Source organism: Pungitius pungitius, chromosome 13 (genome assembly GCF_949316345.1).
Source record: "Pungitius pungitius chromosome 13, fPunPun2.1, whole genome shotgun sequence".
Taxonomy (NCBI): Eukaryota; Metazoa; Chordata; class Actinopteri; order Perciformes; family Gasterosteidae; genus Pungitius; species Pungitius pungitius.
Genome location: NC_084912.1, coordinates 11,755,749 through 11,773,299, shown reverse-complemented (window position 1 = coordinate 11,773,299; position 17,551 = coordinate 11,755,749). Strand labels below are relative to the sequence as shown.

Genomic DNA, 17,551 nt, shown 5'->3' with positions numbered 1-17,551 from the left:
GTGCTTAAATCATGTTGCCAGGGCAGCTGAATAGCAGCATGCACAGGTGGTGTCAGAAATCTCAGCCTACGTTACAGGGAGCAACTTCAGACGAAAACAATTACTATTTGGATTCTGTGTTCAGCGCATGAAAGACTACAATAATGGTGATGGCTCAGTTTTATTCACAGTATTAATACACCATTGAATCATAATATGGCTGCAGGGAGGAACTGAAATATTAAATGGCTTCCCACAATAAAATAAAATCCAAGTTACACTTTTTGCTGAAAAATGTATATAAATTGTTCAATTTACAAATAAATTACAGCATTATTTGCAATGCTTGGATTAACTCGTCGGTTATCACATCTACATGTGACACTAACAGACAATAAATGCAGCTTTAGCTGCAGGTATGCATCCAGGTGCTAAACTAACCCTCCCCCAGCGCTTACAGCTTTTACCCATACTTTCTTTTAGTGAAAATAAAAGTACACTAACAGATTGCAATGAATTTATTTGATAATACTTACAGTACAACTGTTTCATTTTGTTTAAACTTTCTTTGTAATAGTCAGGCAATAGGAAAAACAGTCACCTTAAATTTACAAGCACAGTCATTTAGACCTATTGAACTTGAATAGGGAGTCCTTTGGGTTGACACATAAGAATTGAACAGTATGCATGTAAATAAACAGCAAATTAATATTACTTTAGAAGTATGAAAAATGACGTGACTGGCTTATGTACGTGTGTGCCTGGAAAGTTTAGAGGGAATAAACATGAGGGGTTTGTGGAATCTAAACTCATCAAAAGCCCAAATCTTAACTTCCCCTGTTGTGGACCCACTGCAAAAACAAAGTTCAATGGGAAAATCTTGCAATTATCCCCTCAAATCCCTTTAAATGTACCTCTTTACAAAAAACGGGGAAAGCGCGAAGTGCCTGCTGGGAAAAGTACAATTAAACACTGTTGCCCTCGAGCTTCACCACGTTTCCAAGCCTTTTGCCAAAGTCCGCCCTGTCCATATCTGCAATGTCATTTATCTGCAACCTATGCTTGACACCTGTTGAAGAAATAAGAGTCACGTTAACAGAGTCAGCACCATTCATCAAATGTTTATGTTGAGGAAATTCCAATTAATGGGATGCAAAAAAAACACCCTTACCATCCAACAGGTTGTTTAGAGAACTTTTGGAGGAAGCGTAAATCATTTTTTCGCCGATTTTTGCAGTATCAGAAGCCCTGATGGGAGGAGAGAGATAATTATCTGGTGGGCTGTGCTGGGGGGCGCACATGCAAGAGTTTTCTTGCAGGCAGCTGACGATGCAAAAGGAGAATAAGTGTAATTATGCTCTAATTGAAATGATGACCTACCACAGCATGAAGACCAGTTCCTCTTTTCTACTTGATTCCTTCGTTTCAAAGTGGCAGTCGTACAAAAGGTAGCAGCACTTATCAGGTTTCATCAGACTTACGACCAGCTTGAATACGTCCGCCTCGCCCTCGACATCTTTCTGAAGGAGACATTTCTCGATTTTGATTTCGCCGGTGTCGATGACCAATATCAGCAATCTAATGCGATCCGCCTCGGCATCATCACTTTTCACCACTTTCATTTTGGTGATGATGTTTTTCACATCGTCGCAGACTTTTACTCCAGACGTCTGTTTGAGAAAACCACAAAACAATGCACATCAGCAATTGGTACAAAAGAGAAACAACAAACGTGGTCTAATGTTAAAACATTTCAAGTTGCAGAATGCCTGAAGGCTGATCAGAGAAACTGTATAAAATAGTATTTTGCATGACAATTTCTTAATTGAAGCTGCGACATTAATTTGACTCAAAGCAGCTAGTATCTACTAGGTTATCATTTAGTCATGCAAAAAAGTACAGCACCACATATTTGAAAGTTGTGGGAATGAGAGAATATAGACTATTGAAGTAGGACCCCGTTAACGTGATGTGACCCTTGGGTCATATTTTGAGACAACTTGTACTTTGGTTTTGACACAGAAAGCGGAACCTAAAGATGAGGAAACAGGAAGTGCTTTAAATTAGCCTTTGGAAATAAATGGTATTTAAAGCAAGTAAGTTATTGTGAATCTAGCAGCTTTTCACCAGTAAAATGTAAAGAGTAGCTTCCAAATGAATTTAAGGCCTCGGCGCTGTCACATTCCTGTCATCGTGGAACAAGTTAGCACAAGAAAAAACGCCCCTGGGTTTTTGCTACGAACAGGTTTGAAGCAGGACCTAAGCTCCCTCCATTTTGGAGGCAAAAACCCCACCTTGAACGAGCACTTTCAAACACTGGTCTCCTTTCACTCAGCAGGCCACTTCTTTCACACTTAAGATATAATGACAACCAGGCATCCTTTAAGTTTGCACAGCTTTAACATGTGCTGTTAAAATGAGGATATGACACTTCAAAAGTTTCATCAGCTCTACCTCACATGTTCTTGAAGGCCACACAAACCACAGACAACAAGTCGTTCACTGACACAAGTCGATCTAGTCAAATTAGCTGTGAAAACTACTCACCATTTTGCTTCTGATGTGTGAAGGAAACAGGCAGCAGAGAAAAAATGGCAGCAGTCAAAATGCTGGAGGGTCATATAAAGGAAGCAGAGCAGGTTGACTCACAGAGGAGGAGTCGTGGTAAATGTGCACACCTCCAAAAGTAGCCCCGCCCCCCTCTTCCCAGGTGTGAGTGTTTCAGCTGCAGCCAAAGCATTTGCATGTAATCACACTACATTTGAAGCCTAAATCCCAGTGGATTTGTGTGCTTTGTTGTCTTGCACGATACAAACATTTCATCAACCTTTTCTATCAGGATGTTTTGGATGCAGTAGGGATCTAATGTTTTGCATAATACCCCAGGTGAGCTTGAGCCAGTCACCTGTGGGAGTGGTATTTATGGCACACCCTTATATGGGGAACAGACCTGTCCACATATTTAACACATCTGCTGTTAGGACCCACTGCCACGGCCTTATAAGGTAAACAAGGAAACAAGGATGAGTCAAAAAGATTGATCCACCTACAAAAGAAAGATGTTACTCCTCCCATCAAATTCCAATAGTCATACTTAATTAAATGTGCCAAATCAGCATTGGGTTCAATCCACTCCTCAACACAACTAACATAAAACCATTTTTACCATTTAAGGAGTAACCTGGATAACATGGACTTTAAGTGTAAATTGTATCTATTTAATGATTATATTGCATTGTTTTGCAATGTGCAGTCCAGTGTTGCACCACAGTGTTTGCACTGATAATTGCAGGCCACTAAATTGTAACAGACATGCCCAGGCATTGACGTGGATGGTGAAATGTTGATTAATGTGAACTAGCAAAAAGATAAATAAACTCAGTTTCATATAATGATGATGATTTTCTTTCCTCCAGCCATATTCTGTGTGAAAGCTGATTAGTTTATATGATTAAGAAAAAGTGACCTTGGTGCATGCAAAGTGAGTGTGTTGTCTTAAAGCCAAGCTAGTTTTTGACATACCAGCTATTGAGAAACAGAGTTGGTTGTGCACCCTTATGCGATGATACACAGTTTAGGTCTAGGCTTTTGAAAGAGCATTTAAGGCATGACAACCACCCCCCCTTCACTGTAACTATTTTTAAATACAGAAACTCTTGCTTCAGCATCACAGTGCTGTGCTTCCTCTGCGTGGATCAGTGGTTTGCAGAGAGCCAACGGTCCCACCCCACATCCGGACTAAAGCAAAATGCCTAAATGTCAGCACATGTCATAGCTTGTCTTCTAACACTAGCAATGCAAGAACTGGAGCCCATGAATGGAAAATAAAACATCTAATATAATGTGTACTTATTCCTTGTTATTATGGTTATTGTGAGTATGATAGCGTTAGCTCACAAAACCTCAATGTTGGTATTTTTTTTCATGACTGTGGCAGCAGAGCAAATGGCAGCCAGCAGCAACTTCTCATAGCAGTAAAAAAAAAAAAGGGAAGCACAAGCCGTAACCACACAGAGCAGGAAATGGCTGCTGCATTACTCTGTGCCCGTTCAAAACTGCATGCTGCTGCGAGTTCCTTGTAAGTCAGTGACGTCAAATAGAAAAGACGAGTCTAGGAGACCTCTGACATCTACTGGTGGATTGTGGATTTTGCTTTGTTGTTAGATGTAAAGTCTGATCCACCACCAAAGACAAAGTGCATCACAAATACAGCAGTTTAAATGATGAAATATGTTTAGGTCACCTCTAAGGAAAAAACCAGAAATAATTGAGTTGTGAAGATATATTTAATCAACACATTTAATTAATTACATTTCTGAGCTTACAATGGTGACTGCATCCTTCTTGTTGACTGTGTGGCAAAGCAGTATATAGTGCAAAAAATAATTTGGAACAGCTGCTTGAAATCTCTGATCATAGATTTCATCCGTCAGTAGCAGAACCGTTGAATTAAATGACCAGTACAACATTTTAGAAGATACAGTTTTCTTGCCAAGAATTTAGGTTACGGTTCTGGATATTGTTTCATTTCATTGCATTGGTATTAGCGACACCTTTATGCTACGCTAAGCTAACTAACAACATGAGGTGTTGACATGAGAGTTAAAGCATTGTGCTCTTGTGTATTCTGCAAAGTGTATTTCCAAGAAAGATGACCTCTTAGCAGCCTACTTAAACCCACTCCGTACACTTACATGTATGTAATCATAACCCTGAATAAACACATTCGTATTTGTGGAACATTGGTTCTTTATTGTGTTCGTGGATAAACAAATACATGATTCCCCTCCATATCAATATCCATTACAGTTGTACACAAGAATCAATATTTGTATTATTCTGTAAGGATGACCCTCAACCCCACGCCGGATTCTTCAAGCATTACCGCTCAGAACTTCTTTCTACAACATTGCCAGATTCATCCACTGTGGATGACATCACAAGCACAAGTCAGTGTGGTCCATAAATCATCTTTATATTTGTTTTCCTTATCACACTTGGGCTCTTACCTCCATGAAACCCAATTCTATCTCACCGGACCCATTCTTTTCCAGGGTGTTGAAGATGTCTATTGTGGGGTAATAGAAAACGCCTCATTGCTCATGTAATAATGTCTACATGACTGTAGATAATGAATGACGTGATCACAAGGTCGGCAACTCACTGAAGAGTAACTCCAAGCGGATCGTGCTGCACACAAAGCTGTCAAAGTCAATGGTGAAGTCTTCCTCACTGTAGCGGGCCAGGATTGTCTGATGCAGAGCAGTGTTGAGAGAGAAACCTGACGGAACGCAAAAATAGGATTTTCTAACTGCGCATAATGAAAAACATAAAGACAGCGATCTTTACACACTCTCCATTGTGTATAGACCATTAAATTAACAGGTCTGCACGTTAAGTATTCTTTTGCGGTTGTGATTATTCCATGTGATTCAGAGTTACTCAAATAATCCCTTTAAGTTAAAAGAAACTGACTGCAGAGAAATATATTGTGAAATGGACCTCTCACCGATCTCCTCAACAGCCATCCGCATCTCCGATGAGTTCATACAGCCACTCTGGTTTGTGTCTTTCTCTTTGTACACATCCTAATGGAGAGCCCAACAGTGAACTTGTGTGCTAGAACTACTCTGCTAATAAATGGTACACATGATACGTTAATGACAATGTAAAGAAATGAGCAACACACCAGGAACTTCTCAATCTTTGTCCACAGAATCTTAAATTCTACCAGTCCCAGCTTTCCGCTTCCATCTTTCTATTCAGAGTACGTCATGGAAATGGTGGAGTAATGTGTGGCAGGTTGTTGACTTCTATCAGACCGGGACCTGACATCCATTTCTTGACATAAGACATAAGACATGAAGGAAGGATACATCGAGCAGATTGACCATGTTGCGGCAGGTTGTCAGGCTAAACCCACTGGTTTTAATGTCTTCTCCTGAAGTTGAATAAGACACAGAGGTGACTTGCAGCTCGGGTTCACATTCTAATCCTCACTGAGAGAAGAGAAAGAAAGCGTTACTTACTCCTCACCACCACTCGGTTGAGGATTTTCTGCAGCTCAAATGCAGAAATATCCACATCCTAAGAAGCGTGTGACAAGGACACTCTAAACTATACGCAATCATTTGAGCTCCTAAGATAACGTATCTAATCTTAATTAAATACTTACATGTCCAGCGAGCTGTCCAAACAGTCTCTTGAATCTGTCACTGATGTCATCTTCATCGATATCAATCTATTCATAACAAAGGTATCTTTTTTTCCCCATCTTCAAAAGAATGTACACTATTTAAAAGGATATTAGGTTTACCTTCTCAACATGACAGGCTACGGGATCATCAATCTCTCTAAAAGCAGAGTAGTTATAGTTATCATTTTAAATGATTTTTGGTATAATTTATGATCATGAAATTGCACTTCTTTTTTTAAAGGAACGTACTGGAAAGCTGCCTGTTTCTCGGAGAACACCCGCACATAAAAGTCTCCGTTCTTGTTGGGCTCAAAGGTGGAGGGGACGATGAGGTATTCTCCAGGGGGGAGACAGAAGTGGTTGCTCACTTCTCTCAGGTTGATGAAGGTCTCGGAGCGCGCTGCTGAACAGTTGCGCACAAAGAAGTTTCTCTTCAGGTGCACTTGCCTTTGGCCGGAGTACTGAAAGAATGACACCCAGTGCAGTCACAAGAGGGCGCCTTAAACCTTCTCTCTGCTTTTTTCCTTTTTCGAAATTGTGTAATTAGAGAATTGTTTTGGGAAGAAAAGTTGAACATTCAACATTGAATGAAACCTTTTCTTTGAATACTCATTGTTCATTAAAACCAGTGCTGTGTCTTTTCCGAAAACATACCTCATCAGGCAGCTGGAAAAAAGGACAAAGAAACATATTTAATAGAATCACATCGTACGTATCACCACTTACATCTTAAAGGTAGCTCCTTACCTCATATATGGCAAAGCCGATGGTCTCCATGTCCTGCCCCATTTTCCTCATACGCCGCCTGTTCTTCTGCATCAAGCCCACGATGAAGGTGCAGCCCTCCTCACCATCCTCACGGTCATCATCCACCTCCTCCAGCTTTATGACAAACTGAGGATTCATCCAGAAGGAATCTAGGAATGAAAGCAAGGTTTACCAACTGCTAAGGTGAATGTCTTTTTAATCAATCTCAAACAAGAACGGTTCAGGGTCAAATGAATGTGTCATTCCCGTTGATAGAAGGAGAGAGAAAACAATAGATCAATATCCCTGCTTTCCTAATTCCACATTTTTTAAAAACAAAATATGATAGTAAAAAAATAAAATAAAAAAATAATAATAAAAAAATAATATAAATAATATAACATTTATTTCATATAAAACTCAAATGATAAGTGAGAATTAGCATGGTTAAAGAGTTGCAATGGACAACAAAAACTGTAATGCTTTGAAAACCTAAAAACAACATTCACACAAAACAAGGTTCAGCGCAAAACAGTTTATACAGTATGAAAGTGATATTTGTAAATTGTAATAGTTTGGATATGCTTCTAAATACGGTGGAATATTCAATATTGTTTAATTATGTAAAAACAGAATTGGTGTAACAAGCTCAAGCTTTAGCCCAATCCTTTATGGTCAATGTTAATCATTTTTAAAAGCACCCGTTCTTACTTAAGATTTAATAAAGGCCAAAATGAATTATTATCGCTACTGCCATTTTGTAACACATCGTCGTACACTAGTGCTCAAGGGAACATTTTGGAAACTGGTCATACCTGTAAAGTTTCTGCAGCCACCAGCTGAAACGCCTCGTCTCCACGTTTCTTCAAACTCTGACTCTTTCCATTTCTTGAACTCATCGCCTGTGAGCGCATCAGGGGTGAGGTTGCAGATCTCAAGGCGAGAATATTGCCGCAGGAAGTCGGAAAACGACATCCTGTGGACAGAACAGTATGGAGAACATGTAAATGTATTTCACCCCTGGGAACCAGAAGAGGAAGAAATGCAGTTTCAGTGAGCTTTACCAGAACTCCCCATCCTCACAGCGGTGTGTCAGCCTCTTTCGGTCACCGTCACTCACATATCTCCACTCAGAAGACCTGGAGAAAATTGCAGATGCATCCTATAGTTGTGAAGTTTGTGTAATGAGGTTAAAACACGACGCATCCCCATGAATTACAGGCCTGCACCTAACTGAAGGCAGGACACTCCTTCTACACCTCGAGCCCAAGAACAAGCTTTATTTAACCACAGGATATACCGGTCATTCCACGGGGCGTGTCCTGTCTGTCTGTCTTTGTGGGACATGCTCGACAGAAACACACTACACTAATGCCCTCTTCCAAACAACGGATGCAGATGGTTCAATTTTAAACGGTCATTTATGAACACCACTAAAGTCATTTAAAAGGGTTGAAAGCATTTCAGTTAAAGGTTTGATTAGAAGCATGTATGTACCTTCTAGACCTCAAGCAAGATTATTCCACTGGTACCAAGGTCACAGATGTCTGAGGGTGGACAAACCAAAGGAAAGAACTTGGGGTATTGGTTGGAGCTGCACTTACTTCACGGGTGTCAACTTTTCTTTGAATGGTTTAAAGGAGATAAATGCCCATTTTGGATGTAAATAGTAATTTGAGTTTTGAGGAGGTGGTGGGGGGTATAATACGCCTTTCTGAGCTCATCTTGCTCTTCATCGGCCAACCTTTGGGAGCGCCCCTGCAGCCACATGTTGCTAACAGGGGCTAAACACTCAAAGTACTTTGTAGGGGCTGCTCGTGTTGACTGCTGGGTATAATAGGTGCATGTTTATTGCAATTCCTGACCTTAAACCCCTGATGACCCCCCCTGTTGACCTCCCTGATGTCCACAACACTCACTTGTCACTCCAAGCTCCGTTCCACTCCACCTCACCCCATGGGTTCCTAATCCTGATCAGCTGCACCTGGTCTCCTCTGTAACTTACCTGGCAACAGAATGAGGTGTAAATTACTCTCAACCAGAAAAAAGGACAACGCAAAAGTGACACCATACCCATTACAACATGCAGACACTGCATCTTCACCTGCATCTGGATTATCCATGCACAGGCACAAACATTTCCTCACCTGCTCCGCTCCTGTCACAGAGTAGGCGTGGCCTTTCACCAACTTGCGATATGTGACAGCTTCTGAGTCAGACGCACTGGTAATCTTGGAAAGACAGGAAAAGCACGTTAGCTAAAAACAATGAAATGTCTTAACAAGTGTGCAACACAGATCAAAACCAACATCAATGGAGCATCCCAGAAGGGAGCCTCTCTCCAAGGCCTTCTTAATGATCCTGAAGAGGCGCGGATCTGCGTTCTTCAGCTCATGTCTCTCTGCAATGCCTCCCGTGAAGTCCTCGAATCCCTCAGTGGTGCTGCCTCCGGAAAGAGCCTCATAGCATCCATTTATTCTAAAGACAAATGAGTTTGTGGATTACTAGACCTGAAAAGGAGCTACTGGTCCCAACAGAGAAGGTATCCAGATGCTCCATTCTTCCATACTTGGCATAGGCCTTCTCCAACAGCGCACTCCAAAACTCTGAGCCCTCCGCTGAATGAACAAACAGCAGCTCTCCATCTTTGGTGGGCAAGCGGTCGTCAACCACCACATCCACCCACTCCCCAAACTGCCAGAACTGAGAGCCACGGAGAGGAGACACAATCAGTCAAATCAAACTTCACGCTAAAAGAGAGGGACAGGGCGTTTGTGTCAAGCACCTGAAAGTGGAAGATGCCGGCGTATTTCTCCTCAAAGCTTTGGTCGTGGGGGACAACGCGAGACAACACCTCTTTGTTCAGAGTCAAGGAGGCGATGGCTGCCAGGAGCCAGCAGTCACCTAAACACAAGGGAACCGTGTCAATGAAGGGAACTCCTGTGTGAAAATTGAAGATTTGAAATGGCCACATCGTAGTTTAATTTCGGCCGGCTTCTGCTCAGGGGGTACAGCGTTTGTCCTCTAGTCCAAAAATAGTTTAATCCCCGTCCTCAGTGGTCAACGTGATTAAGTTTCCTTTGACGAGAAGCCCAAATGTTCCTGTGAATATCCAAAACATTCTCGGTATGCCGTTTGTTTGCACAGACACTGAGTTGTTTACACTAATAAGTGTAAACAACTCAGTGTCACACACATCCGTATGTTTTTTTCCAGACTGGGTGTGGACAGAGAATTAATGACCAAAATGCTGTGGGTGGTTTAACTTATCTGTTGACTGCACACTAAGATAAGCATGTAAAACATTCATTAAAATAGTCAAAGATGGATATCAATGTGCTGTTTGTAAAATACAGTACGTATCTGTTTTTTACCATCCAAATGTATATAAATGTTATTTGATGGCAAAGTAAGGTAGGTTATTAGATTATACCAGTTATAAAATGAAAAATGAAAATAACATTTTTGAAGGAATGTAGGATTTTGTGAGTCTCACCAAGGGCTCCTTGGCAAATATCAGTCCTGGTAAAAAAAAAAAGTAAAAACTGTGTCAAATAACATGCATGTCCTCTTTAAGCATTGCAGTCTGTCTGATAAAACCACAATATATGGAGTGGGACAAAATTACATTGGCGAATAGTACCGTGTATCTATTATTTGTGAGTGTCCTGAGTAACTAACAATATGGAAAAGATGATATAAAAAAAAATCACCTGATAAACCTTCCTCCAAAATAACATACTATCAATAATACACACAGAGAAGTGTTTTATCTTAATTATTGAATCTTTTGGCGGATCCTTCCATCTACTCATTGTACCCACCTTGGGTCTTTTCCAGGTGATGCCTCGCACTTTGGAGGAATCGGGTCCGAGATCTTTATATCCTAAGGACGAGGGCAGAGCCTCAAAGCTGTCATCCTGAAATAACTGTCCTCTCTCCAGACAGCTTCTCTGCAGCGATTCAAAGTCCTGGTTGAGGTATTTCACTGCATGAGAGTTGGATCCTATTCCGTGTGATTTTTCTCGGCCGTGCTGAAGTTTGGACGCAATGCCGGACATTTTGAAAGATTATTGAACCGTCTTTATTGCTTCGGCCGTCTCCCTGAGTGAGTTTGTTCCGTTGGACGGGCTCTGTGTTGTACATGGAGCTTAACTGTCTCCACACCCTTTATTGTTCATACCGGACAGCTTGCACTGACTCACCTGTTTTTATCCAGCCTGCTCTACAGCTGGCTTTGTATGATGGGTCATGATTAACCCACATGTGACCCACATGGGTGAAGCTAATGCTGCTTCCAAAACAGCTTTGGTCAATCAAATTATATCTCTAGGATATTTTTTGTGAAAGTGAAAATAAACTTAATGTGACATAGTTGACACAGCACACATCTGTCTGATATGTGAAAGCTTTTATAAACACCGATAGTCTGGAGGCCATAGATTCATGGTTTCTTTATTTCATTTTACAGTGGATTTTTTGTGAAATTTATGCTCAAAAGTTCTAAGAAAAAAGCATTTTGAAAAAATGGGTTACACATGGAAATGTTGCGACGTATTTCTTGTATTGGATTTACTCAAATTGTTCAAATAAAATAAATGTTTTGTTTGTGAATGAAATACATTCACAGGTAATCTTCTTGCAGTTCAAGAGAGGATCCTTCCTTCTCTCACTCCAGAGTCAGTGGATCGCAAGGCACAGCCACTGTAGGAGGAAACATAAGGATTGATGGGAGTTGTCTAATCTAGAATTTCCATCAAACTCGCAGCTTTTGTTATTCTCTCACACACCTGCTGTATATCCAGCTCCATTTTCCCTGTGTCAGCTCTCTCCAGAGCCTTAAACATTTCTGGTGAAGAGAGAAATATAAATACAGGTAATTTGAACATGCTAACAGATATTTATGAGTAAATACCAGAAGTGTTGGCTGACACTTACTGAAGAGCATTTCTAGTTTTATGAGGCACCCCACATAACTGTCAAAGTCTATGGCATACTCAGCATCAGCATAGCGATTCACAATGGACTGCAACACAGTACTGTTTACTTGGAAACCTGGAAAAGAAAAATAGCTGTATCTAATCGTCATGTTAGCATTTGAGATCAATTTTATAGAGTCCGACATGTTGTGTATATGTATATATATGGGAGGGAGTTCCCTAACTGGCATACACACACACACACACACACACAAACCCATGCACACACCAGACAACACGGCACAACATGCTGTATTGTGTTTCGGCAAGGCTCAGTGGTCTGACCCAATCCAGATAAATAAGATACGCAGGTAATAATATAAAATAATAAAATAATGTGCTGTGCAGATGGATTGGGTGTCATAGTTCAGTCTCAGCGTTTATTGCAGACTGATTTTTAGTGTGTTACATTCCTCAAGCGACCATGTTTGTTACCTGCTTCAGCGGTAGCGCCTCTCATCTCATGGGAGCTCATGGTGCCAGAGTTGTCTGTGTCGAAATTCTTGAAGATGTTCTATTTGACGCAAGCAATCAATTGTTGTATTAACACGGATCCTAGGTCCAACATGTCCAAGGCTCATTTGAAAAATCAAATCTCACCAGGTATTTCTGGATTTTGTTCCACAGCAAGTGGAACTCCATTAATCCCAAAGTGCCACTCTCATTTTTCTGAGGAATGCTGAGGTCAATTAAAAGCTCATTCTGGATTAATCATTTCCTTTAACATTTCCACAGTTATAATGCACCCAGATCTCAAAAGGGAGGACAATGCAGTTCTTAAATAGGATACATCCAGCAGACTGACAATGAGGCGACAAGTCTCAAGGCTGAAGCCATCCGTCTTGATATCAGACCCTGCAAAAAAGTCGCAACTCTTAAATCAATGAAAGTAAAATAAACCAAACGTAAATAAGTTCAATGTTCTTACGGTGAGAGACGACGTTGTTCAAAATTGTAAGCAGTTCGAATACTGATACCTCCATGTCCTGTTTGAAAAACGCACACACAGCTTATTTTTAATGTGAGTTTAGATTCAATTTACTTTCAGTTATCATGTTACTAAACCTACATTTCCAGAAATCTGCTTGAAGAGACGTTTGAAATGAGGATCCACATCACTCTCAGATACTTCTTTCTGGGAGAGAACGATATCAGGATGAATGAAAGGTAACTGTATTTTAAACATGAAGGATTTAAAAAATGTAATGTGACAAGTTTCCCTTCAATCTCTGGAAATAAATTAATGAAGAAAAAAAATACCCTTTCCATTTAAAATCATTTTATAATGCATGCAAAAGCAGCATGCGGTAATTTTGTCGGTTCTCTTACCTCCTCTATTTCAGCATTGATATCCACCTGCAGTTGACTGAAAAGATTTAAAAAACAAACAATTACAAGAGCACACTCTGTTGGCGTGCAAGAAAATAACCTTCACAGGAAGCTTCCTCCGAGCTTTGTCCAGCAGACAGTCGTGTAAGCAAAATCTCTGATCCCCACAATAGCTCATAGATCTCAACCTCTGTTCTGTAACGCAGATACCTGGCTGCAGCCTTCTTCTCTGAGAACACCCGGAGAACAAAGCTGCCTTGCTTGTGAGGCAGGAAGGTGGAAGGAACTATTGCATATTCTCCCGGAGGAAGTTTGAAGCGGTCGCACACTTCCCGCGTGTTGATGAAGTTGCTGCTCATGGCCACAGCCTTCTGTCTCAGCAGGACGTCCGGTCCTAGGTGAATATTGCTGCAGCCTTTGTACTGGAGAATATCAGGAGACGTAGGGGTTTATTACTGTGGCTAGCCAGAAATGCACAATGCAATCAGGACACGCTCAAGCCTGTAAGGGATAGATGCAGGCATGTTAAAGTACAAATACAGACCTGGTCCGGGACCTGTTAAAAGAAAATAGAAAGAAGTTATATTATAGAAAATCGGTCACATACAGAGCACCAATTTCATTTCAATTTTATTTTTCCTAGACACCTTATAAATGGCGAAGCCAATGGTGTTAAGGTCGCAGTTAAGCCTCTTCTGCCGTCTTCCATCCTTTTGCATCAGCCCCACCAGTAAGGTACACCCATCCTCCTCATCCAGAGGATCGTCATCCACATCCTCCAGGCGCACCACAAACTGAGGGTTGGACGAGAATGTGGCTGGAACACACAAACGTGTAACCCTTTACATAACGGGCTGTAACCCAAGGAGAGGCTCAAACATCCACAGGGTTTCTCCTATACCTGGGTTATTGCGGCAGCCACCTGCGGTGGATCCCACCCTCCAAATCCCTTCAAACTGGTAGTTGTTCCAGTGGCCCACATCGTCACTCATGAGGGTGTCCGGGGTCAGGTTACAGATCTCCAGCTTTGTGAACTGCTTGATGAAGTCTGAATAGGACATCCTGAGTGGAAGAAAGCTTTTCTCAACAAAGAAGGTTGCATTCTGCTGAATTTCAGCCTGTGCACATTGACATGAGAAAAAAAGATGAAAGATAATGGATTTACCAGAACTCTCCATTGTCAGCCACATGGTTCAACTTAGATTTCTCGTCTGCACTGAGGTGCTCCCATTCACTGGATCTGATTAGGATTTAACAGGCTTTTAGGAAAGTCCTAGACGTAAACGATGGTAGCAAATGGCTAATGGCTCTAGAAAGTCATTATTTACTCATCACTCCAGGGCCCAGTCCACTCCACCTGACCCCAGGGGTTCCTGATGCGGACCAGCTGAACTGGCCTGCCTCGAGACTGGACCTAGGAGCGAGAGAGAGCAGTAGGAAACATAATTTGAATGCAGTAATCACAGCTTATTGATCAGAGGTTAGTTAAAGTGTATACCTCCTTTGCATCAGTGACTGAGTAAGCATGCCCCTTGACAAGTTTCAGCCCTGTAATTGCCTCTGTCTCATAGGCATTGGTTATCTGGAGAAAAAAAACAAGAACAGACGCTCAGAAGTTATCAGTCGGTTTGTTTGTTTGCATGTCAGCATGCAAATCAGTATGAAAATAAGTATTACGTCTATAGAGCAACCCAGCAGCGAACCCAGACTCAGGTCCCTTTCCATAATGTAGAAGAGCTTCGCTGAAGCTTTGTCCAAAGCGTAGACTTCTGCAATCCCCCCTGTGAAGTCCTCAAAACCCTCGATGGTGTTTCCTCCAGAAAGGGCCTCGTAGCTGCCTTGCACTCTGTCGGACACAAAGAGACGTGGACAGAGTCACCAACTATATATTTATACCACTCCTTCTAATTAACAATGAGATGAAGCAAAAGATGTAGAGTGAACAGTCCATACTTGGCGTAGGCCTTTTCCAGCAGGCTGCTCCAAAACTCTGAGCCCTCCGTTGAATGAACAAACAGAAGCTTTCCATCTTTGGTGGGTAAGCGGTCATCAATCACCACGTCCACCCACGCACCAAACTGCCAAAACTGAAAAGAAAGACTTTCCCATCAGAACACCACTTGAGGTATTTACGATTCATGCAAAATCATTGTTCTTTGTGCTCCTTGTGTCACATTTCATGCAATAACGTCTTTAAGAATGGTATCAAACACAAAGCCTTTTGTCACTCAACTTTTAACTGGTAGTGGTGGTAGAACAACTTTAACAAGACATATGGACTTGTGCTGAAGTGTTGATCAGAGTTATTGCTAAAAGAACATACTGAAATTGAGAACATGTTAACTTGTGTGGATGTGGGAAACTGAGCAATTGAAATTCAACATTGTGAGTTGACGTTTTCACTGACGTTGGCCCCAGATGGATGATTCTATTTTCGCTCTCAAATTTTGCACACTAGCACTTTTGATTGCTCTAGACCAGTTTACAAGTTTCCATTAGAAAAAGTCCTCACTTTAAGGTTGGAAAAAACCTGGCAGGTGAAAATGGTCAAATGTCTGACCTGGAAGTGAAATATCCCGGCATAATCATCGGAGAAACTCTGTCCAATGGGCACCACGCGAGCCAAGATCCGCTGGTCAAGAGTCAAAGAGGCAATTGCAGCCAGCAGCCAACAGTCACCTGCACATTAAGAACAGAAACATGGTCTAATATTAAGCCTTATGTGCCATTCATGCTGTTTGCAGCAACAGCGCTGTCCACCAAAAAAAACACGTCGGTCAAAACTCCCTCTTGCCAAATGGGTGGAGGGTTCGTTTCAGGGATGTTTGTGGTTTCCAACCAACCATCTGTTCATTCAGTCACTCATCCATCCTCCCCCCCACTAACTTACCTAGAGCTCCTTGGCAAATGTCTGTGGTCGTCGCCCCATCCTTAATGAACTCTGGCTCAGAGCACAGGTCCTATGACGAGCACCAAACAATTAAAGATAGATTTGAGAAACCTCGGCTTTCCCATTGAATACAACAACAGCGAATGGTATTCAGTTGTGGTTTTTCTTAAGTACAGTTTTTAAGGCATGTTTAACCCTTTTGTTGCTTTTAAGTGATCTGGGAAAGCAACAAGTTGAGAATAGTGTAAATAGTGGTGCTTATTCGCTGTATTCTTCTTCTCAGGGACTTCTTACCGTTGGCCTTTTCCAGACAACGCCCCTGGTTTTGGATGAGTACGGTCCCAGCTCGTTGAAGCCCAAGGATTTGGGCTCAGCTGGAAAGCAGTTATCCTCAAAGAGACGGCCGCGCTTCAGACACTCCTGGCGCAGAGTCTCGTAATCCTGTTGGGAGAACTTGACTGCTTGCTGGTTAGTGCCAATGCCTTCTTCCCTCTCCTTCTTACGGGCCAGTCGCTCTGCAATGGATGTCATCTTCGCCTCTCAAGTGTGCTCAGTGGCCCTGGATGGTTATTTAGAGTGGTTTTGTGAGCTGACCTTCAAACAACTGTGCACTATCCAGACGTGTCATTGTCCCGGTCTCCTTTATAGCTCCAGCAGGGTAGGCTTGGCTTTGTTTGTTCCACAAGCACAAACGCAGCAACCCTAAGCAAATCAGCAATGACATGGCTGCGGCCACAAAAGGAATACAAACAAGGACCCGCCTAAAGGCAACTCGAAGCGCCACAGCCCTTGCCTCAGTCAGATTTCGTGTGTGTATGTGTGTGTGTGTGGTGTGGGAAATGTATTGTATTATTGTTTCTGGCTTCCCGAGGGCTACGTACGAAATGCAGAGAACAGCAAAACACATCTCTTGGTTTAAATTTGTCTGATAACAATTAGACATTCTGTTAAATGCTATAGCATCAAAGTGATCCAAGAAATAAAACGAAAAGTCAGGTATTGATGGAGGGGCTTACATGTGGGTCACACAGTTTAGGATTGGGAAAGGGAGGCTAAAACAGCTTTAAAAAGTCAAGTGTCCAATTGGGCATGACTAAGAATGGCATTTAAACAACATTGCAACACTGAGCCTGGGGGACTTGTGCCAGGTTTTGTCTGTTTTGAAATATGTACAGCTTGCTCTCATATTATCCTTATATCCTTGTGCTGTACTTACATCCTCCATGCTGCACATACAGACAAAGCTAATCCTTAGTCAAACAGTTGGCTTAGTCTGGAGCTACACTGCTGCTTCAGCTGCTGCATTAAACATTGTTTGTTCTGGAAGCCTTAGAAGCACCACATACTAAGGATATGAATAAAAGGTAGTGAATAGTAGTGAATCCACCCTTGTTTAGATTACCTCAGAATGGAAAAGAGATAAGACAATCA

General features: G+C 41.7%; 3 protein-coding genes across 3 annotated transcripts; all 3 read right to left on the bottom strand.

The window, feature by feature from the left end:
* Window positions 1-482: 482 nt before the first annotated feature.
* Window positions 483-2,667, bottom strand: cfl1l (cofilin 1 (non-muscle), like). The gene is made up of 4 exons (XM_037465267.2): window positions 2,527-2,667; window positions 1,360-1,649; window positions 1,151-1,227; window positions 483-1,048 (listed from the first exon to the last, which is right to left on the bottom strand). Exons 1-4 carry the CDS (start codon window positions 2,527-2,529, stop codon window positions 945-947), a joined length of 474 nt encoding a protein of 157 aa, XP_037321164.1. The 5' UTR covers window positions 2,530-2,667; the 3' UTR covers window positions 483-944.
* Window positions 2,668-4,304: 1,637 nt separating this feature from the next.
* On the bottom strand, window positions 4,305-11,091 carry LOC119214540 (calpain-2 catalytic subunit-like). The gene is made up of 21 exons (XM_062566742.1): window positions 10,730-11,091; window positions 10,419-10,471; window positions 9,708-9,826; window positions 9,492-9,625; window positions 9,232-9,400; window positions 9,070-9,153; window positions 8,842-8,927; window positions 7,987-8,061; window positions 7,738-7,898; window positions 6,923-7,092; window positions 6,830-6,841; window positions 6,425-6,636; window positions 6,296-6,332; window positions 6,155-6,220; window positions 6,009-6,066; window positions 5,856-5,920; window positions 5,669-5,737; window positions 5,489-5,567; window positions 5,144-5,260; window positions 4,989-5,047; window positions 4,305-4,904 (listed from the first exon to the last, which is right to left on the bottom strand). Exons 1-21 carry the CDS (start codon window positions 10,981-10,983, stop codon window positions 4,881-4,883), a joined length of 2,103 nt encoding a protein of 700 aa, XP_062422726.1. The 5' UTR covers window positions 10,984-11,091; the 3' UTR covers window positions 4,305-4,880.
* A 125-nt stretch (window positions 11,092-11,216) lies between these two features.
* LOC119214541 (calpain-2 catalytic subunit-like) lies at window positions 11,217-16,907 on the bottom strand. Its single transcript, XM_037466361.2, has 21 exons — window positions 16,415-16,907; window positions 16,121-16,190; window positions 15,791-15,909; window positions 15,184-15,317; window positions 14,908-15,076; window positions 14,729-14,812; window positions 14,559-14,644; window positions 14,396-14,470; window positions 14,132-14,292; window positions 13,878-14,047; window positions 13,775-13,786; window positions 13,441-13,652; window positions 13,231-13,267; window positions 12,971-13,036; window positions 12,830-12,887; window positions 12,692-12,756; window positions 12,502-12,570; window positions 12,337-12,415; window positions 11,861-11,977; window positions 11,713-11,771; window positions 11,217-11,626 (listed from the first exon to the last, which is right to left on the bottom strand). Exons 1-21 carry the CDS (start codon window positions 16,649-16,651, stop codon window positions 11,603-11,605), a joined length of 2,103 nt encoding a protein of 700 aa, XP_037322258.2. The 5' UTR covers window positions 16,652-16,907; the 3' UTR covers window positions 11,217-11,602.
* Window positions 16,908-17,551: the final 644 nt, after the last annotated feature.